We start from the raw sequence: 24325 nt of genomic DNA, 5'->3' as shown, positions 1-24325 counted from the left end.
AAAGATTATATAAATGTTTTGAATGAACAAGGTCAGTACTGGTTGCTTTAGTGTTAACCTCCTGAACTCCTTGTATCGATCATCACCTTTACACTCGGTGCCGCAAACCGCCTACAGTGTGTTCCCTGACAAGCTGATCTGTATTACACACAAAACTAGAAAGCAATAGCAGATAACTGCCAGTTTCAGTCTGATGATGCTGGATTCAGTGAAGTTTCCTGGACTCAAGTACACCCAATTAATATAACAACTGATAAAATGGTTGCTTCTGAGGAACAACTAACCACACTGGACTTGATAAATTTGCAAAGTTAGTTGCAGCAAATCTGAATATGAAATGATATTCAGTGTTATGTTTGAGGCATTTGTTTGAAGCAAGAAAACCAGATTGGGAACAGTATATTCTGATTTTTATTTATTTATTTTTTTTTATTTTTTTTTGAGTTAGTATGTATTAATTACTTTTGTATGTGTACAATATATCTGCATAGTTCCAAATGTGATATTCATTTTATAGAACACTTCAATAAACAAGCTAATAATGTGTTATATTTCAGACACAATATTGTCAGTTCTGTCTGTTTTTGCTCAATATCACTGATGAAATAGTTCCACACAAAGCCACAGCAGAACTATTGTGCCTTTCTGAGCAACACACAGCGCCGTTTCATCACCTGATTAATCCATGTTTGGGATGATTCAGTGACTCATTCACAAAGTCAGTGAGTCTGAACAAATCAGCTGTTTAAATGAATAGTTGAATGAATGACTCACTCGCTCACTTATTAAGACTCATTAAGTGACTTGTCGCCACCTACTGGTGGTTTTAGTTTCATATTTTTAGCATAATGTTTTTGTAATAATGTCATACTTCATAACCCCTTAATGCCCTTTTGAAATGCAATAATTTCATGCCATTATTTATGCAATTCTAATTGCAGTGTAAATGCATTCATGCCACATCTGAGCAGTCTGTTTATATCTTACCCAAAGTGTCACTTCAGATGCAGTTTCTGAAAACAATGTTATGGCCACATTGTAGCCTTAAAAAAAAAAATAATAATTCTATATTGTAGTTTATTTAATGATTTTCTCATTTACTATACTAAATTCCCTGTTTCCCGTACTATAGCAACCATTTCAGATAAACCCAACCCTAAATGTCCCATAAAATTAAAATAAATTGATCTTTATATGTTAGCCAGCCTGACTTCTTGTCCAAATTGAACTGAAAGTCTAAGTATATCAGTAAGTCTGATTACACACACACACACACACACACACACACACACACACACACACACACACACACACACACACACACACACACACACACACACACACACGCACACACACACACACGCACAATCATACAGCTTAAGTAGAGCCTCTGCTCATTCGCACTACATCTAGAGCTGGTGTGAATTTTCTCCTCCCGCACACAGCGACACACACACACATTTACATGTGCACATTTGCCTGTTCCCTGGAGGTGTCTGACAGCAGCCAGAGGGCTGCTAAGGGGCCTTAAAATTGGGAACGACGTGGCTGGAACATTTTCTTTCCTCTCTTTCTCTCTCTGTCTCTCTCTCTGTCTCTCTCTCTCTCTCTCTCCCCTCTCTCTCTCTCTCTCTCTCTCTCTCTCTCTCTCAGTGTCTATCACAGATGTGTGCACTGTCCATTCCCACATAACGCCAGTCATTCAGTCATTGTAGGTTGTCTCATGTCTTATGGGCGAATATGTACATGGACCAGCTGAAATGTTTTTAAGCAGCGCATCTGTGCATGTTCGAGTGGCTTTGCATGCATTTGTTTGGATGTGTGCATATGTTTGAAGTGAATCCATGCCCCCCAGTCAGCTGAGCTGAAATCAGCCTAATTAAATGACAAAAGGAGGACAGGTGGTCTTCTCTTTCACAGCCTCCCGCTATTCTGCCTGATGCACAGTTATGGCAGTACAGCTCTCTTGAATTACTCACAATCACCAATGGACTTCATGAATCACTTAAAGGGGCCTTAATCTACATTTTTATTGCGTGTTATTTTATTGTAAAGTCCACTTACAATCCAGTTGCTAGATGCTATGGTTTGATGTGTCTAAAACGTCTAAAAAAAGAGCAGGGAAAAGACAGTGTTCAAGGTTTTTTTTTTTTTTTTTCATATCAGCTAAACCACTATAATCTCAGTTATTTACTTGAATAATCCCTGAATAATGTTACACCTTTTATAATTTAATGAATTGTTGAATGTGCACTTGTGAAATATTTTGGTCATTATGTTTAATGAGCCTTTTACATTAAAATGTATAATTATTGCATTTTTATATTTCATTGAATTTGGTATGGACATTTCTATCAAAGTGTCATGAATTTCCTTCAGTTTCCTCAAAAACCCCTAAGGGTTCACAAACCCCATTTTATAGAATATATCTGTAAATTACAGATGATGTGCTCATGCAGATGTACAGGATAATTGGTTTATTCATAAAAGGCAGGAGGTGAAGTTGTTTTATGAAATGATGCATCTGCATGCATCAGGTGTTGGGCCGCAGCTCAGTTCATCGATATGTGTGTCAGCAGTGAGAGATGCAGCTGTATGCAGGGTAATGTAGTCTGTTCCCCAGCCAGAAGCACAGATTACACATGAGGGAAGAGAGAAGGCTGGAATTACTTTATTTTTGAAAATGAGCAGATGATCCCAGCCTGTGTGTTACACAGACCACACTATCACACGACCACCTGCATGCAGATAAATCAAATATGCACGTGGACGTGCATGTGTTTTATTATTATTATTATTATTATTATTATTATTATTATTATTATTATTATTATTATTATACTAATTCCTGAGACATTCATGTATTGGTGTTGCAAAAAACAATTGAAGAACATTTATTTGGTGACTTTTTCGATTTCATCTCTGTATGTTATGTGTCGTTCTCTCTGTGGCATTCTGATGGAAGATATTCACTTGGCGTGAGTTCATCATTTGTCATGCATAGCTCTGTGTGAATGATATCCGTATAATACCAGGAATCTAGCTTGTTTGCATAATCCAGTTGTGTAAATACAGCATTAGTAATCTGAAAAGCCTAATTGCATTTATATATGCGGCGACTGACGAGGGTGATTCAATCAATTGTCCTGGGGAAATGAGCAGGTAAATGAATATTAGAGGACGAGCTGAAAATTGTGACGATATAGTTTCAGTTACCAAGAAGGCATTCTCCTGTCAGAATGAGATGTCACAAAAAATAAATAAATAAATAAATAAATAAATAAATAAATAAAAATAATGTCTGGATTTTATTTAAACCGTGACTGTGCATTTTAGACCTTTATTTTATTTTATTTTATTTTATTTTATTTTATTTTATTTTATTTTATTTTATTTTATTTTATTTTATTTTATTTTATTTTATTTGACTTATATTATTATTATTATAATACCACATGCATATTAAATAATAAATAATTATTAATTATTTAAAGTATTTTAAAAGTAAACAGATCATTTTAAATAATAATAATAATAATAATAATAATAATAATAATAATAATAATAATAATAACAACAATAATTTAAAGATGATGTATAAAAGAATGCAGTGCTAACATTTATTTATTCTGTAGATGTATAATTATCAGCATAGAAAATGATTTACAGTATTTTACGCCACTATCTCTGCAAATGTTTGTTAAACGAGTTTTATTTTCATGTAGTGGAGGAAATGTGATTCATTGACATATTACTGTATTTGCTTTAAAGTGATTGTTTATCACTACACAAGGCATCCAGCTGCACTTCTCCAGGTAGAAAGCAGGAAATCTGGACATTTTGAGGAGAATGGATTACAACAGTAATGCATCTCACCTAATGCACATCGTGCATGCATTTTGTTGCACTGAAAGGTTTTTGAGAAAAAGAGAGAAGGAGCAAGTTCATTTTATACAAAAATGACCATTTCAACATAATTCCGATTCCCAAACTTCCTAGGCCTTAGAGTGCAGGATGGCCTTATTCTATCTTTCAGACAGACTTTTCAGTCCCAAAATTGAGAATATTATTGGGGGAAAATAACTTCTCTCAGGGCTTTGGCCATGATGTCTGGTTGCAGCAGGAAACAGGGTGTTTTGGACTCTCACATCTGAAGATCCCCTACCTTTTATATATTTGCCGTAAGGGGAATGATGATTTGCTACTGATAACAAGAAAGAGCCGGCAGGTGTTACTCTGAGAGATGGAGTGTCAGACTCCAAAATAGGTGAGGCGGAGAGAGACAGAGCAGGAGGCATTTCTTGTTGAAATGTACTACGGGTAATATTCTCACTTTTGACTAATGGTCACATACAGGGGAAATGCAGGCTTTTCTCCAGACCTCTATTGCTTGACGTAAAAGCGGTTTTACTGTGGCCTTCTTTCATCTGTGTCTTGGGAGTACTGTGCCTCCACGGCCCAAGAAAGCCTCGCTTAATCACTTTTAATGGAGGCTGGGTTTACAGTCTACTTATGGAAATATCAATACCTGCAGCTTTACAAGAAAGCCTGTTTTATCAGGCCCATTTGTACGACTGTACGCGCGTTTAACCGGCCGTGACATCTGCACTTTGTTTTGACTTTTAGAAATTGATAATCGGAGCTCTTTGAAATGGCGCACAGTCAAATTTTCACCCTCACGACCACAGAACATGTGTGAAAACAGCATTGGTAATATTTAATGAGTGCAAACACACTGAATTCATTGCAGGTGACACAAGTTCATGTTTACCATCCATATGGTTTATGAACATATGAGGAATAGTTTCTGCTCTAGGCCTCCTTTCATAGGAGTGAGTAGGTTTAATTGATTTCTCAGGGACATGATATCACCGTTATGTCAATCTCGTCTGGTTTCATTTTGCATTTTAGATGAATACTAGTATAAATAGCATGAACGGATCTTTGCACATTAGAGGTCTTGTGTGAAAATCTCCATCTAAATATTAAATGCAAGCTTTTCAGTTGCATCAAGCAGAATTTCAGACTGTATGTGAAACGCTCGGCCAGAAGGATAATTACCTTCGCCGACTGCAAAGCGATCCTGCTAACAAGTTGCAGCCTTCCATTTGAATTTCAGCATCAACTTCTTAGTGCTTTACTTGTCTTTGATTTGGAAGAGAGAGAGAGAAAACAAAATGAACCCCCACAGTGATTTGATTTAATTTACTGGGAAATATTCCTTGTAAGCTGCGTGGTGAATCTGGAGAGGTGAAGGGACTAATGCATTTGAAATGATCACCTGCGCTTGAGCATTTTCAGAGTTACGACAGTGAATAGTGGAATGGTGGAAACATTCAATTTTTAGTACCTTATGAGCTCATTTTAGTGAAAAACTGTTCTTTAAAATGATCAACAGTAAACAATGGGGCAAAGCTAAGCATTTTAATTACTGGTGATGGGAAAGTAACAGTATTGTAACATTACCTCTGCATAACATTGTGAACTGCAGGCGATTCGATATGCGATAATAAACGCGATATTGCCTAATTGTCAGTGAAGTATGGCTCTGTGTATTAAATTAAATCGCATTTGATTAATTGCACAGCCCTAATATATATTTATATTAGTATATTATATATTAGTATTTACCCCTAATTTACCTTACATATCAATAACTAAATGGAATGTATTAGTACCTTTTGCAAGTGTATTGCCCCGGTGACAGCTTTTGTACCTGTTTTTTTATTTTAATTTTTTTATTTTAATTTTTTTACTGTAATTGTTGTAAGCATTAATTTACACTGGGGATGCACAATTTGTTAAAAAACAAAAATCATATTGTGACAAATGACAAATGATGTTGCAATTGCAGTTTTTAGCTACAGTATGACAAAACAAGCTTTCAGCCATCCAAAGCAAACATTTCAAATATTGGTAAAAGAAGAAAAAGGCTTAACAAAAATGTCAGTGTTTAACAGCAAAGGTTTTTTTATTTATTTATTTATTTTTATTTTTATTTTTTTTTTTACTTTTGACGGAGGGACCATTGATGGGATCTTTTCACTTTAGACCTGTAAAAAAAAAAAAAAAAAAAAAAAAAAAAAAACCTTTTCACTTAAGATTTTTTTTTCTTTAACATTTTTTTTTTTTTTTTTTTTTTTTGATGTTTCTGCTTAACTCCGAGCATCTTCCCTTGACTTCTCATTTGTAATCACCCTCTGTAGGCCAGTATTTCTCTCTTGTTGTTGCCACAATAGGAACAAATGCAGCCCTATATTGCTATTCTAGCCATGCAGCACTAGCTAGACCCGAACACCCAGAAGAGACCCATCAGACAGAAGGAAAATTTAGAGACCCTGTGCTCAGTAATACAGGAGCTCTGGCTAGACCTTTACATCACATCATCACCCAAAACACATCCCAGACACATCAAACTGCCATGAGTCCTCGTGGCCAAGTCATAAGTCTCTTTTTCTCTCAGTCTTATGTACTGAGTGCAACATTTGGCACTGAAAGTAAAAATTCCATTCACTTCCTCCATAGAGAAATTGATATTTAACAATAACCTATAAAACTTTGACGACAGAACTACAATGAGCTCTGGGAAGTTTAGCGATAAAGCTTCTATAAAGGCTAAAAGTCAGCACTTCATTACACACACACACACACACACACACATAAATATATGTACTTGCCATTCCCTGTGAAGATCCACACATGGCAAATTATGGTAGAGATGTTTGTACAGTATATACTGTTTTTATTTATCATGTATTACTCTACAGTTTATTTCTTCTGACATAATAACTTCAACTTAAATCAATATTTCATCTCCAAGTGGCTGTATAATAACCAGTATAATGAACATTCATTCAGTCATTATCTCCAAATGAAACCCTTCAGGGTGGCTGACTGCACATTATATGTTATTTGTAATGTTTAATGTTATTTCTTGTTGTCTGTAAGTGTTTTTGCCTGTTGCCAATGTTTTAATCAAAGACATTTGGATCTCCATGTCTGATGCCAGTGGCCTTGAGATACTGAGTCCTTGCGGGGTCACCCTGAGCATCACATTTATAGAGCCTGACGTAATGTTGGCACAAGCTCTGGGACCATTTGTTCTCTGTGGATGGGTGTGTGCCAGCCGGAGCTCTGGTAATGGGCTGGGTGGCAGACGGAGACGCTGGGTGCATGAGTACTTGAGCATTTTTCCATTCAGACTAAAGCAATGATTGTGTCTCCAAACAAAAGCTGGAGGTGGACCAGCAGTGCTGCCGTAAATATCTCCTTTCACAGAATTCATTTCAGTCCATTTACAGCAATGACGTGATCTCTGTATCAGTTTGACACTGGTTTACCCTTGTGTGTACCCAGATGTTGAGGAATGACTGACCGTAACTAATCTATACTGCTAACTTTACATTTTTTCAGTAGAATGACATTAGCTCAGCGGTTTTTAAAAAAACAGTATGGCTTCTCTGGTTATAAGGTGTTGCATGACAAAGCATTACTTTGCTGTTTGTGTCACATTGTTTAGCGCTAAAGTGAACTGAGGCAATGATCACACTAGAATGTGTTTCTCTCTCAAGTATCATTTTAGTGAAATGGTTCATTTGGCCTGTTCATTTCAGTTAAATGATTCACTTGAGTCACTCCAGAATGTTTTCAGATTTGATTGATTGATTGATTGATTGATTGATTGATTGATTGATTGATTGATTGATTGAAGTAAAATGGTTACTAAATGCTGTTAAATACAGCTGTTTATTACTATAAATTAGGATGTAGGGTAATTTAATTTAGTTTAATTTAATGTACATAAAGGTTTTGAGTGCACCATTCATTTTTAATATGTTTTATTTAAAATGAAAATAAATAATATTGAACACAGTAGTTAGCTGTTGTGCCAACATAATTGTTTTAATTAAAATAGAGTGATCAGGACTCTGACATATTAGCAGATTAGTATATTAGTTTATACATATTATATAAAAAAAAAAAAAAATATATATATATATATATATTATATATACAGGTCCTTCTCAAAAAATTAGCACTATTTGTGAAAAAAAGTTCATTATTTTCCATAATGTAATGATAAAAATTTAACTTTCATATATTTTAGATTCATTGCACACCAACTGAAATATTTCAGGTCTTTTATTGTTTTAATACTGATGATTTGGCATACAGCTCATGAAAACCCAAAATTCCTATCTCAAAAAATTAGCATATTTCATCCGACAAATAAAAGAAAAGTGTTTTTTAATACAAAAAAAGTCAACCTTCAAATAATTATGTTCAGTTATGCACTCAATACTTGGTTGGGAATCCTTTTGCAGAAATGACTGCTTCAATGCGGCGTGGCATGGAGGCAATCAGCCTGCGGCACTGCTGAGGTGTTATGGAGGCCCAGGATGCTTCGATAGCGGCCTTAAAGCTCATCCATAGTGTTGGGTCTTGCGTCTCTCAACTTTCTCTTCACAATTATCCCACAGATTCTCTATGGGGTTCAAGGTCAGGAGAGTTGGCAGGCCAATTTGAGGCACAGTAATTACCATGGTCAGTAAACCATTTACCAGTGGTTTTGGCACTGTGAGCAGGTGCCAGGGTCGTGTTGAAAAACTAAATCTGCATCTCCATAAAGCTTTTTCAGCAGATGGAAGCATGAAGTGCTCCAGAATCTCAGTGATGAGCTAGCTGCATTGACCCTGCCCTTGATAAAACACAGTGGACCAACACCAGCAGCTGACATGGCACCACCCAGACCATCACTGACTGTGGGTACTTGACACTGGACTTCAGGCATTTTGGCATTTCCTTCTCCCCAGTCCCTTCCTCCAGACTCTGGCACCTTGATTTCTGAATGACATGCAAAATTGCTTTCATCCGAAAAAAGTACTTTGGACCACTGAGCAACAGTCCAGTGCTGCTTCTCTGTAGCCCAGGTCAGGTGATTCTGCCGCTGTTTCTGGTTAAAAAGCACACGCCTGTGCAACGGTGGCTCTGGATGTTTCTACTCCAGACTCAGTCCACTGCTTCCGCAGGTCCCCCAAGGTCTGGAATCGGTCCTTTCTCCACAATCTTCCTCAGGGGTCCGGTCACCTCTTCTCATTGTGCAGCATTTTTTTGCCACACTTTTTCCTTCCCACAGACTTCCCACTGAGGTGCCTTGATACAGCACTCTGGGAAACAGCCTATTCGTTCAGAAATTTCTTCCTGTGTCTTACCCTCTCGCTTGAGGGTGTCAATGATGGCCTTCGGACAGCAGTCAGGTCGGCAGTCTTACACCCATGATTGCAGTTTTGAGTAATGAACCAGGCTGGGAGTTTTTTAAAAAGCCTCAGGAATCTTTTGCAGGTGTTTAGAGTTTAATTAGTTGATTCAGATGATTAGGTTTATAGCTCGTTTAGAGAACCTTTTCATGATATGCTAATTTTTTGAGATAGGAATTTTGGGTTTTTCATGAGCTGTATGCCAAAATCATCAGTATTAAAACAATAAAATACCTGAAATATTTCAGTTGGTGTGCAATGAATCTAAAATATATGAAAGTTTAATTTTTATCATTACATTATGGAAAATAATGAACTTTTTCACAATATGCTAATTTTTTGAGAAGGACCTGTATATATATATTCTCCCCAGAAATTAATTAATTAATTAAAGATATTTTAAAATATTATTCAAATGTTATTCCATGTGACTAAATAAATAATCTTGAATACAGTAGTTAATTGTTATGCTAACACAATTATTTGGTAAAACTTTAGTATAGGGACCAATTCTCATTATTAACTAGTTGCTTATTAACATGCCTATTATTAACATATTGGCTATTTATTACTACTTATAAAGCATATATTCTGCAAAAACATATTCTACATCCCAAATCCTACCCCATACCTAAACTTAACAACTACTTACTAACTATTAATAAGCAGCAAATTAGGACTTTATTGAGGCAAAAGTCATAGTTAATGGCAAGAATTTGACCTTAAAAAAAAAAAAAAATGTGTCCAAATATTTTTTTATGGGTCAGGGCAAGGAGTGTGAATAAAACACTGGGACAAAGCAGAGGGATTTTGTTAAATAATTATAATGATGGATTTGGGAAATGAATGAATGAATGAATGAATGAATGAATATCCATACCAAATTGTAATATATTTCAAATGGACAGCTTGATTGTAGTTTAACTATTTTAAGTAATGTGTTGCATGTGGTTTGGCAAACTAGAGTCTCAATTATCTTCCTCAATACTGCTCTCTCCAAACCACAGAGAATTGAGTTGATTCTTCATTAGTGCTTTCTGTCGCAGCGTTAGTGTGATTCATCAGTTTGGGAATGTGTGCTGTAAACGAGCAGTGCACAATGACTCATTATTCACTACTTTACGATGAGAGTCAACAAACCGAGATCAGCATGTCGCTAATGCAGTGCTCGTGCACGTACGCATGTCAGTGTGTTACTCCAGACTAAGGGCTGTGTTGCTGCATGTTCTTTATTAGCTGTTTATCGGAGTAAACTTAATGAACCTTGCCCTTGGCTTGACTGTTCTATTGTTGTTGTACTTGAGCGAGGGACCATCTGATCACTACACTGTCTGTACAGCACTCCAACACATTCTGTTAACTGTGAAGTGTACATCTGCTGCCGTATGTGAGACTGTGTGGATATGCATTTCAGATGTTATTATAGTTTGCACTCTATAGGCCTCACTTATGAGAAGTCTAACAGATATCTATCATCAACATCGACTTTGCTAGCTAAACCAAAAATAAATAGCCCTTAAACAAAAAAGCAATAAATTTTTAAATCCAAATCCAAACAAAAACAACACCAATAAAATAGGCTTAAACAAAAAAACAACCCTTAAAGCTGGATAAAACAGTTTATTCCATCTGTTTTATTTGGTTTTAGTTTATTTATTGGCGCTATTCTTCCTTTTCACACAGCAAAAAAAATATATATATATAGGACAAGGTCTCGAAAACAAGCAAAAAACAGCATGAACTCCCACATTAATATTTTCCTAGCCTTGTGAAATTCTTTTGTTAGTGAGTTATTCATGCAATAATCCATCTGGAATCATCAGCTAAAATGATCCATCTAAACGTTCATCTACTACAGCAATAATCAGTTCACACACAAGCAATTACTGCAACAATGTCAGTGACATCTCTATAATTATCAAACGAGACAATAAGAGACTCAGGTGCTGGATGAAGTCAGTGGATTGCATGCCTGTAGACTTGTGGAGAGAGGTTTCATTGACTTTGTGGCTGCTCAATGAAGACATTATGAATGGATCAGTTGCAAACAAGGAAGTCTGAGATGGAAAGAAAAAATCTTATATATATATTTATAGTAAGTTTTGAAGGGTCATACCATTTACCGTTTAACAACAGCCAGAACTACTGTAATGTCAACAAAATATTTTATTACGAGACATACTGACATTAAGACACAGTCATCGGGCTCCTTGTGGTGATTTAATTTTATGATTTTATTGTCATGTGACAACAAAACAGCTGCCTTCATGTTGGTGAAAGGGATAGTTCACCCACAAAATGCAAATTCTGCCATATTTACTCACTCTCATGTCATTTCAAACCTGTATGAATTTATTTCAGCTGTTTAACGCAAATTAAGATATTTTGAAAAATGTTGGTAACCAAACAGTTGCTCAGTGTCAAGTCTCAGTGTCAACTGTTTGGTTACCTGAATTCTTCAAAACATTATTATTATTGTCTCTCTGTGTGTGTGTGTGTGTGTGTGTGTGTGTGTGTGTGTGTGTGTGTGTGTGTGTGTGTGTGTGTGTGTGTGTGTGTGTGTGTGTGTGTGTGTGTTTAACAAAAAAACAAAAACAATACCTGAGGGTGAGTAAATGACTTTGACAAAATAATTTAATAATTAAAACTTTTTTAAAGCATTAATTAAAAATAATAATAATAATAATTTAATGTCAAATTACTTTATAAAGTATTTTAAATAATTTTGCCTATTTGATTTGAGTTTTTATTTAATTAATTACAATTTCTAGAGAGTTACTCCACCTTGACATTTTTGACATACACCCCTAAAAAAAAAAAATCAAAATTTAATTTGATTCAGAAATTGAAAACATGGTCATCTTAAAATATTTGTTGAATAACGTTTTCATGCATTTTACTGTTTTTTTTTTTTTTTTTAACTGCTGTCACATCATTGACCTGTGTGTGTGTTTTTATAAAAATGCGTTGTGTTTCTGAAACAGAACACTCCCTCTCACTCCCTCTCGTTACAAAGTTGGCCGTACACACACAAACACGCTTTGATTTCTTTCCAGCATCCTGCAGTCCAGCCTTTGATTACCGCACAAGGTGACATGTGCCGGTTGAGGGGTGCCATGCTGATGCTGGTGTGACAGGTGCAGTCATCAGACTGACTGGAGGTCAAACAGAGAGGCCAAACAGAAAGCCAAAGTAACCCAAACTAGGGCAGGGCGTCATGGCAACCAAGCACCTAGACGACAGGGTGTCATGGCGATGGAGGCCGGAGACTGTGACGGAGCCCGTCAAGGATAAGAGAACAAAACAGTTTCAACAAATAACAAAGAGAACAGCACAATGGAACTCGATTTGTGTAGAAGTGATGAAGTGATGGCCTTTTTTTTTTTTGTTTTGTTTATCCTGTTTCTGTGAAGTTGCTAGGGTGTTCTGGGTGGTTACTAGCCAAAGCCAAGAAAACATCCCAAAAGTCTCTATGATAACCTATGGCTTTGTATGTTCCAGACCTGTATGAGTTTCTTTCTTCTATTGAACACACACACACACACACACACACACACACACACACACACACACACACACACACACACACAAAAGGAATGCTGGTAGCCAAACAGTTGACACTAGCCACTGACTTCCAAGAAATGGTACAAAAATACTATGGAAGTCAATGGCTACCAACAACTGTTTGTTTATTTACCAACATTCTTAGTTGAAGAATGTTGGTAACCAGTCAGTTGATGGTAGCCATTGACTTCCATGGTATGGAACAAAAATTCTATGGAAGACAATGGGTACCAGCAACTGTTTGATAACCAACATTTGTGGTTCGAAGAATGTTGGTAACCGAACAGTTGATGGTAGCCATGGCAACACAGGCTTATTTTACTGCATTACTATCTCCAAAGTCAGGATAATACTTCTAGAGAATCATCAAATTAACTGTTAATTTACCAACAATAACTTATTGACAAAACGAGCCTGCAACGTTAATTGCTGTTATTTGGCTTCTCTTTTCATTATGAGAGATGTGCATGAACGAACACATCTTTATGAATAGGGAGATGTCAAACGCAATGAAAAACAGGTGGCCTGATATTCCCTAAGCTTCCTTTGTGCACTATTGTATCGTAGTCTGAGTTGCCTGCCATGTTTGACACAAAGACTAAGCAGCACTGCTAATTTTCTAGGAAATCAACTGAAAAAGTCATGTAATTGGAAGAATGAGCCAAGCTGAAATACTGAACAACAGCAAGCATTTCAAGGTTTTTATACCTCTTGTTTTTCACAAGGGCGATAGAGTTGACTTTCGGTAAGTCGTTGGATCTGAGAGCGATCGTTATTCATGAAACAATGCATCAGTTACGCCACTTATTTGTAAACATGATATTTTGGAGGGGAGAAAGAAAGGATGGCCAGAACAAAGGAAAGATTATGCTTCCTAATGACACAGCTCTGCTTCCATATTTCCTTTTTAATCAAAGTGTAGCTGGCACATTGCTTCCTCTGGCTTCTGATTGTATTCACCTTGGATGCCATAACCTTGACGTCAACATAATAATACTGTGGTAAAAGAGTATCACACCAGGATCCTTTGATTGTTAGAATGTTTAATCCATGTCCATGGGTTCTTGCAAAAACAAAGACTTTTCACATTTGCCACTTCTCAAATAGAAGTCAAGGCAACCGTTCAGATTTCACAGATCATAAATCAGTTGGTAAATCAGCAAAAGTGCCTAATTATTTTCATATGCATGGAGAAATCAGCATGGCACATGAACATGGGTGCTGTTGGTATTTTCTCTGAAAAATGTCAGTTGTTTTGTTATGATCATTTGAATTTGTGAGGTGTTGGTGTTTTTTTTTTTTTTTTTTTTTTGGAAGTTGACATGAACCTGAACTTATCCTGAACTTCCGTAATGTGATTTATTGGTGATGGTGCCTTCACAAAAACATTTAGTAGTGTGCAGTAGTGCAGTAGTATATAAAATGCCATTTAGATCCTTTGTTGATCAGCTGTACAACCATGGATGACATTTGAATTTACAGCAATAGAAGTGAATGGAACTTAATATAGAAAATAAGCTAAAACAGAATGTTAATCAACAAGATATGACTGGATTGTTAAAATTAGGCATTGATATTGATTAATATTGTTGGCTCAGCTCATTCACTCTAATATCAGAAGAAAAAAAAGATTGCAGAGATTGTTTTGATTAAAAATTGTTATTATTATTATTACTTTTTCCACACAAGTATAGGTGACTCAATGAGGTCAATTCTGATTTCTTGTTGACTTAGATGCCTTTACATTGATAATTGCCAGTTATTCCCAATATCCACATTGTCTTGGATTCATCTCATCTGCACAATCTTGGATTTGTTGCATCCAGCTCAACACAACAGGTCCTAATGGCAGGTCGATGCACAGTTGACAGGACATATGTTTGAGACAGGTCTTGTGGAGCACCAATTTGCATGTTAATGGAAGATGCAACTCTGTCAGCGGAATGGAAATCACAAATCAAGGGACAAAATGAGAAGAGAACAGAGCAAGAGTAATTTAGTTAACATGGCTGGAGCAGAGGGTCATTCGACATGATCGATCTCACTCTGCATTTGAAATTATATCATTAAGACAGAGGAAGCTGGGAAATAGGTTTGAAATACATTGATCGAAGAGGCTTTGGGAGAATTGGTATCACCGTGGTGACCTAACATTTCCCTGGTTGAACTGAATATGTAGCACACTTCCTGGTAAAGGTCATTTTTGTAGTTCCATTATTCTTTTACTCTTACTCTTACTCTTTCTCTTTCTCTCACTTAGTGTTAGGCATTTAAACTAATCCAAATCAAAAGTATCTATGAAATTTGGATAAGTGTTTTAGTATGTTACTCTGATGTTGTGGGTGGTTACTAGGCGGAACCAGTATGAAACCACCTAGCAACACTGTAGCAAAGCCCTAGCAATGTCCTAGCAACCATAGTGAAACATGTACAATCCATATCTTGACATAAATATTAAGTATTCATTGAGAAGACCCTAGCAATGAACTACCAGCAGCCTAGCAACCATCCACAGCATCGCAGCTAAATACTAAAACACCCTTGCAACCACTTAGCAAAATGTTGATGCTATATCTCGACATGCATATCAGGCATTCACACAGAAGACCCTAGCAACCAACTACCAGCATCCTAGCAACCACCCACAAATAAATAAATAAAATAATAATAATAATAATAATAATAATAATAATAAAATATAAATAATATAAATATAAATAATAATAAAAATAAAGTTAAATAAACAATAAATAAATAAAACCATTCAGATCACCTTAGCAACCACACACAGCATTCAGTAGCATCCTGCCAGTGATTTTTGCAGTGGCAAGCACCAATCACATTTCCTTCAGCAAATGATGTAAAAAATGGTTTCTCTATCTTTCTTTGTACAATTATGGTCACTGAGCACAGCACTTTATATGCAGACCATTTGAGTAACCTCGGGTGTTTGATGTACAGCCTTTTGAACAGGTAACTCATTCAAAAGCGGAGTGTTTTTAAATAAAGGAAATGCATTTCATCGGTGGAGTTTGAGGGTGAAATTGTTTTCTTCTGTGAAGTGTGTGCTTCCTCCCTTTCTCTATCTTTCTCCATTTCCTGTGGTGCACAAGGGTCGTCTGTCAAAAATCAGAAAATTCTCTCAAATTCACCATAAAGTTACTGTGGTTTGAAAGCTCTCACACTCATAATACACTGTTAGAGGGGGAAATGTGGGGCAAGTTCAAACAGAGACATGCTTTCTCTCTCTCTCTCTCTCTCTCTCTCTCTCTCTCTCTCTCTCTCTCTCTCTCTCTCTCTCTCTCTCTCTCTCTCTCTCTGCTCTCGTTCTCAGCGCCCTCTCTCTTTCCAATCTCATTTGTGAAATTCATTTTCCTGTCACCGTGACTCAGTCTCTAATTCATCCCTCATGATTCCTCATGTCAGTCCCATAATGCCATGCTCCTATGCCTCCTCAGAGACCATTAGAGGAGTGATAGGGATGGACTACGTCTAGCTCAGCGACGTGCAGGCGATTTGTGGGGAAGGGGAAAGCAAGGACTCACAGATCATCAGTGTACTGTCTAATGAATATTGTACACAAAATTGCCTTTTCCAAATTGGTAAACTTCAATCTGATTGGCTGGCTCGATGCAGTTACCGGGAGTCAGGGTGCAGAGGTTTTAGTATTCTGCCAAGAAAACAAAATTGTGTTTGTATCTTCCCAGGTGGTTAAAATGAACAAAGACTATTAGAATGATTTCTGAATAATCTTTTTTTTTTTTTTTTTGGTATTTTGCAAGAAGTAAATACTTTTATTTAGCAAGTATGCATTGATGAAAAAATGATCAAAAATGACAATAAAGATATTAATAATGTGCCAGAGGATTCCTGTTTCAAATAAATTTATTTTTGAAATTTTATTGAGTAGCAAATCAGCAAATTAGAATGTTTTCTGAAGGATCGTGCAACACTGAAGACTGGAGTAATGATGCTGAAAATTCATCTTTAATCATAGGAATAAATTACATTTTTAAGTATATAAATATTGAAAACATTTATTTTAGATTTTGATGATATTTCACACAATTACGGGTTTTACTCTATTTTTGATTTTGATGCATGCAAACTTGGTAAGCATAAGAGACTTTCTTATAATATCTATATGTTTACTAATTTATTGACTGATTGTTCCAGCTTGAGATGCTGAGATGGCATTAAGCAGTTGAATTAAATATTAAATATTATAATTATTTATATAAAATATTCAGTGATCACACCTGTATATTCCATTTCTCATAGAGACAAGAGCTCTTGTGGCACTGTACAAACAGAAATTTGATACTAGCACCACAACCAGGTCATAATACTGTTTATTTAGTTTGTTCTGAGGAGGTAGCAGTAATTAAACCATTTTGACTCCATCTGGAAGACAGAAATGCTGAATGCCTACAGGAGCCTGAGAATTACAGAGTGGCAAAAAATAACAAACTCTTTCAACATCACCATCATGTTGTAATAAACACATATGTCTCAATGCAAGGAGGCTGCTCTTTTCTTTAGTTCCCTTGATAACAGACAGAGTGACAGGACTCCCTCTGGGGATAAATATTTAAATTAACATGGAAATAAAGCTGGCTTCTATAAATGGCACGAGCATACCTTGTGGAAAAAAAAATAATAAAAAAAAAAGTGACAAAAATCTCTGAACAGTAGCGTGCATAGTGGATTCATTATTATTTGTTGCTGATGTGATCATTGCTGCATTGTTCCACATTTTCATCACACATTATGAATGTAAATCAGACCGTGTGCCATTATTTGCATTGCGTGCACTCACACAAACATGTCAGAGTGATGGAAACATTGATTCTGGAGCAGGTATCAAGCTTTAGTCATGATGAGGGATGAGGGCTGAATCTAACACTGCTTTATGGGATGCAGAAACACCAAATGGCCCATCTTATTAGTCTGATGTCGAGAGCAATGGAGCTGCCTTGTTAGGAATAGATTAACTCCAGAGGAGGGTTTGTCATGGAGAATTGCTTCTTTAGAAATATTTCCTTTACAAGACACTGAGTACTTTTCATGATGTTTGGATGTATTCATCAATGTCTGTATTCTTCTGTAGATGTACTGTAGATGGATCAATATTCAGACAGGAGCCACTGTTATAAAAGAAATAGTTCATTATCAACTCAATAGTGTGCTAAAGTATATTAATAGGCATTTACCTGAGTACTGACATTCTCTTTAGCTCTCCTTGGTGTGTTTGTGAGAGTTCATGTGAGAAGTTCAAGAGCAAATCATTCAAATATTCACTTAGCACTTCACAAAACCATTCTGACTAGTGGCATTTTATTTGTAAATAATTCGGTGCTCCAAGACTCATAAATAATACGAAAGATGCTCTCTTTTTGGCACCTATAGAAATCAGCTGTGGATGAAGTACACAAACCAAGCACTTGAGCAGAAGTACAGATACCCAAATAAAATATTACTCTAGTTGAAGTACAAATGTATTTTTTTTATTTTTTTTTTATTTACTTAAGTAGTTAAGTATTACAAATAAAAACCACTGATCGATGAATCTTTATAATAACTTTTATATTTAATCATTTTATTTAATATATATATATATATATAATATATATATATATATATAGTATATATATATATATATATATATATATATATATATATATATATATTTAATAACTTACCTCTCATGCCATCAGTCATGCTCAACCTCTGAGGATCTCACACGCTAATTTCAGATTTGTGAATTTACTGAATTGTTAATTGGAGACTCGCTCTAAACAAATCATCTAAATCAGAGTCGCTGACTTGGGAACAGCTGCAATCTTTTCAGTCCAATTTGTGTGATTTGTAAATTGATTTAACCAGTTAATGGAAAATAATCAGCTCATTCAACTGTATCGTGTCTTGGACTGGGTGACAATTTATCCAGTTCAAAATGAAAAAGAAATGACATGAAAAGTAGTGGAGTAAAAACAAAAATATTACGCTTTGGAATGTAATAAAAGATGATTTTCATCCAAACAAATTTCATCAAATTAATATATATATATATAAATATATATATATATATATATATATATATATATATATATATATATATATATATATATATATATATATATATATATATATATATATATATTCTGATAAAGTACAGATACTTGGAAAATATATTTAAGTACAGTAACAAAAAGAAATACTTTGTTACTGTCCACCACTGAATGAATCAGAGTTCAGCTTAATTCCTTTTGATTCCCATCTACTGTACACTCAAGAGAATCTAACTAAATGAAATTACACAGCAACAAACATTGAGAATGTTGGCATATCTTCTTAGGTTAGAAAAAAGAACGAACCAAGAGAAAAGCGTTGTTTTGTATTGCGTCTCGCTGTGTTCTAATTATGTTGATCATGCTATTAGTCATCAGTCTTTTGTCTCAATGCATTTTAAAGTGATGCCATAACTATCTCTTGCTTCAGTGATTCTTCCATTCCCTGCAGTAACTCTGGCAGTCGCTTATGCCTTATCACACCGATTATGTAGAGACATGGCGCTTTGGCTTTTTTCCCCTCATCTTTTCCCTGTTTATTTATTCATTGGCTCCGTCCGGCTACGGCATGTGGCTGTCTTTCATATACAGATCATACTTTTCTCGCAAGCACAAAACATCATTCTCTGATCTTCCTCTACGATGCATTTTTCAAAAGCCTTTGTTCATTGTAGGAAATGCTAGAAATGTTAGTTGTTATGGTGAAAATTAGAGGCATGATTGAAACCCTAGCGCTCCAAACAGTATTGTATTACATGGAGTGTATGAATAATAGATGCCTTGTGTCCGGGATTCGCAGAGTGCTGTTAAAATGAAAGTGTGTTTTCAACAGAATCGTATTATATTACAGCATTATGAAAGTGTTTTGCCTGAATACAGGTGGTAATGACATGTTTAATGTTGGTGTGTATTCGGGAAGCTTTTTGTTTGATTGTTGGTGTGACAGATGTGAGTGAAATAAGGAAATGAAGGGATATTCAGTGTGTTGCTGAATCAGAGCTCTTCTGTGTAGAGATGAGGTGCTTGTGTTAATCTCACACCACTTTATATTTAGCAATTCAAGCTGCTTTCAAATCAAGTTTTTATCACTCAGCAGCTGGTGGGAGAGTGAAGCTTTTAAGCTGGACTGAGAACAGTGCAGCCAGTGGTCTGTGATAACAGCCCAAGACACAGTCTAGTCAAACGCTATAAAAACCAAGGGCATATAGAAATAAAACAAACAATATTTTAAATTATAATAAAACATTTTGTCTATAATTTTTATCATCTGTCATAATAATATAACATTATTAACATCTTAATTTGGGGACTTTTCTCAGTAGTGTCCAGTAGTATTGTCCTTTTTGAATCCTTTCTCTAAACTAAACTAAGGTCTGGTTTCACAGACAGGGCTTAGACTAAACCAGGATTAGGTCATAGTTCAATTAGGACATTTAAGTCATTTTTATTAACATGCCTTAGAAAACAAACAAACAAACAAACAAAAACATTACTGGTGTACATCTTGAGACAAAACAAAGGCACTAATATATTTTAAGAGCAGTCAGTGCCAATTTCTTTCAGTTAAAACACCTCAGATTTACACTTTAGTCTGGGACTAGGTTTAAGCGTGTCTGTGAAACCGAGGGTAAGAGACTAAGAGATAGTTAGAGAACAAAAAAAAAACAAAACAAACAACCAAAAACACCCCCAAAAATAAATATATATACTGTATATAGCACCTTAACCAACCCCAAAGAACCCTGAATAATAATAATAATAATAATAATAATAATAATAATAATAATAATAATAATAATAATAATAATAATAATAATAATAATAATAATAATTAGGTTCCACTTTATATTGTGTCCCTAATACCTGTGTACTTACATAGTAACTAGATGTGTATGAAGTATGTAACCACAGTGTAAGTACTCAGTGATACATAGTATCTACAGCTCTAATGTTTGTGTAACTACACATATGTAACAACCCACTGAATGGTATGTGTAAGTACAAATGTGTAACTGGACATTGATAACAACACTTTTTGGTAATTAAGGTACAAATGTGTAACAGGACTAACAGCACTTTTTGGTAAAGAAAGTGTTACACTTTATATTAGATTTGTCATGTAATTACTCATGTTACACAGCAGCGGCCAGTAAGTTAGGCTTTACATATAAATTGTGGTTGGTGTCTAGAATGATACACTTTATATTAAGTGGACAGTTCCTGAGGAGTTACCATGTAAGTACACTGGTATTACAGTGGTGCACCAACTCCAACTCGAGATCAAACTCCTTCCACTTTACATATCCCTATATCTACCCATCTCCACCCCCTGGATCCCATTTCCACCCCTAAACCTACCCATCTCCACACCTTGGATCCCATTTCCACCCCTAAACCTACCCATCTCCACCCCTGGATCCCATTTCCACCCCTAAACCTACCGATCTCCACCCCTTGGATCCCATTTCCACCCCTAAACCTACCGATCTCCACCCCTTGGATCAGTACATATGTGTTCTGGATATCAAGTTGGATCAGGACCATTTGGTTTTGTATCTGTTTTTGAGAATTCTATTCGCTGTGTGACATTCTCCAGTTTTTTATGTTACTGGAGTATCTGAAGCATAAGCTGTAAAGGTTCTGTTTTTATTCAGGGTCTTATACAACTACAAGCTTCATCTGAAGTCTCAAAGTCACACATTATTTTAGTATTTATTTTTAATGATTATAACCAATTAATTTCCTCTAATGCAGTCTGTTCTGGGTTGGTTGGGAAGAGATTGAAAATGTAAAATCATTTTAAAATTTAAAATGAATGACATCAAATTGCTTTGGCACTCCTTATCAATGCTTTCAATGTGAGCTTTATTCATATAATATTCTTCAAGATTTATTGGCATATTATGGACTTTATTCAAAAAATGACTTGTGTGAGATATGTCACAGGTCACAGATCTATGCTTTGGTTATGAACTTGACAGACAATTCTAAGTTATGTTGCTCTCTTTGTGTCCCCAGATGGACCTCTAGGACCAAGAGGCTTAGTAGAGGCCACAGAGATGTGCACCCAAGAGTGTCTGGTGTTGGGCCACTCCGACAACTGTTGGATGCCACCGAGCCTGAGCTCGTACCCTTCACCCAAGTCCCCTGTTTCCTCTTTCAACAACCAAAAGGAGTGGGCTAAAGAGAGACTGCTGAATGGGCACACCCTGACCCGCAGCTGGAAAGGTGAACGCGGAAGCCAGGAGCAGTTTGGAGATAGGAAGACCTTCGGGAGCTCGGACGGACATTTTGGCAGCGGCGGCAGCGGTCACTTGGCCGACATCCCATTGGCCAGCCTGAAATCTTACCAGCCCGTCTCCGGCCCTGACAGTCCTAAAGAACAGCAGCTTTAAGAGTTTAATGGTTTATTTTTTGGGGGTGGGGTGGGGTGGGGTGTTATTTTGTGTCCGTCTTCTCTCTTGGATCATCCCAGCAACTTTTGAGAGCTTTAGTCCATTCCTCTTTTTTCCCTTCTTTTCTTAGATCGATGCTAATGTGGTGTGATAGTTACATGTATGGAGTAGACCTTAGACTTTATCGCTTATGCAGGACAGTATACTATGCGAATCCGGCTCATCGACATCCTGTCTGCGTAGATCTTCTCATGCAAATCCATAGCTGCCCTTAAACTCCCTTGGTTTGCTGCAAATTCACATTAAAAGGAATCATTGTATACTTCATCTTGAACAGAGACTGCCAACAAATGTTCAAGATGAACAAAACAAAACAGGGCTGTGCTCTATGTATCACGGTTATAAAAAAGATGTAACGGCTGACCAATATATACAAATATTGTGACGTGGTTGTTTTTGAGCTGTTTTGGGACTATGTTAATCTACACCATCTGAGAAAATGGATTTTACAAATCGAGAAAGCATTGTGCTAATAACACTGTTAGTGGAAACCGTTTAGTCTGTCATCGTTGAAGTGTTTGTAAATAGGACTTAATACTAACCGATTTTATGTACTTGTAATAATCTCATGGAATAGATCAATGAACATGACAGCTGTCTTTTATCATTCATCGTACAGGCACATTATTTTTATTGGCCTTTTGTCATTAACGTCATTGTCTTCTGGAACAGAAAACCACATTTTGGATCTGTAAAGCAAACACACACACACACACTCACGTAAATATGCACCCACACCCCCTCTGGCGGAGATTTAACTAACGAATTCCGGATGATAATGTCAGTCGGTCATGACATTGCACAACTGCCCCATTTTTTTGCATTTACTCGAGTCGATGAACCTGGCAAACTTATTTTTTTCAAAGCTATTTTGTATTATTGATGTAAATGCTCAATTTCTACTTACTGAAACGGAAAGCTTGATGTCTTTTTCTCAAAAAAGAAGAACAATGTTACGATTCAACAGCAATATATTTGTAAATTCTCGACATCTAATTTCAAATGTCATTCTTGTACATTTTTAATTGAACTCGTGCTTTAATTGAGAGTAATATTTGCAAACTTTGAGAACTTTTTTCTTTCATAATATATTGTGTATGCCCACAATTTTTGACATGCAAGAGAAGTGTGTAGTTTTCATGTCTGTGAATTCATGACATATGCTACATATCGTACCGATCTACAGGTTTTACGAAAACCATCGCAGCAGCCCCTTATTTCTGAATTCCAAACACAGTAATTGTATGTCAGGTGCCAGTGATTCCTGAGTAAAAAATAAATAAATAAAAATACACTCTTCAAAATGTAGGGGGTATTAAAAGACAGAAACAATAACCGAACATGATCAAAAAAGCATGTGCATAATTCAAGGACTGAGATTTTGGTTTGATTTCTGTTTTTCCTTTAAATGTTTGGGCCGCTCTTTTTGCCTTTTTTGTCACATGGCATGGCAGCCAATTCAGATGATGAAACTGCATGCTTAACAAGATGAAATAGCTTTAAAATCACTTAGTTTCAACTTCTTTTATTGGTTTGTTACGCAGTGAGGTCATTCATTTTGTATTGCACTTTTATGTTGGATCACAGTATTTAAAGTACAAAAAAGGTATAAAAAAATGAAAAGAGACAAGAGTGGTGTAAGTTGCTTTCAGCAGTATGTTTATTGGTTGTGGGGACGTTTGCCATCATAAATATTTAAACAGTTACTCCTTGTTACTGCTCTACAGGTATACCGCTACTGCAATAAATGTTTTAAATTCATGCATGTTTGTGCCTTCTTTTGTTCCTCTCTGGACTGCCTCATCTTCAAACGCTACATTATTTTGATATAAATATTTAACAATAGCTTAATCCACCATGTATTTATGGTCATCAAGCAATATTATTGCACAGTGGTTGATCTTTTAGAGCTCAGGAGATTTAATTGAAGTCCCATTAACAGTATCAACATGTGTCTCAGATGCTTCTGTAGGAAAAA

The 24325-nt window shown here is 36.0% G+C and overlaps 1 protein-coding gene across 3 annotated transcripts in view; it reads left to right on the top strand.

Moving 5' to 3' along the window:
• Nucleotides 1–24108, top strand: part of LOC109077431 (protocadherin-9-like) — a 245197-nt gene extending 221089 nt beyond the window's left edge. For all 3 annotated transcript variants that reach the window (XM_042757495.1, XM_042757496.1, XM_042757494.1), the window contains one exon: nt 21911–24108. In XM_042757495.1, coding sequence (XP_042613429.1) covers nt 21911–22287 — 377 coding nt within the window. In that variant the 3' untranslated portion in view covers nt 22288–24108. The remainder of the gene's footprint in view (nt 1–21910) is intronic.
• Nucleotides 24109–24325: the final 217 nt, after the last annotated feature.

The sequence above is a fragment of the Cyprinus carpio genome, chromosome A6 (genome assembly GCF_018340385.1).
Source record: "Cyprinus carpio isolate SPL01 chromosome A6, ASM1834038v1, whole genome shotgun sequence".
Classification (NCBI taxonomy): Eukaryota; Metazoa; Chordata; class Actinopteri; order Cypriniformes; family Cyprinidae; genus Cyprinus; species Cyprinus carpio.
The sequence above is the reverse complement of the archived record's forward strand: the minus strand, read 5'-3'. Positions and strand labels throughout refer to the sequence as shown.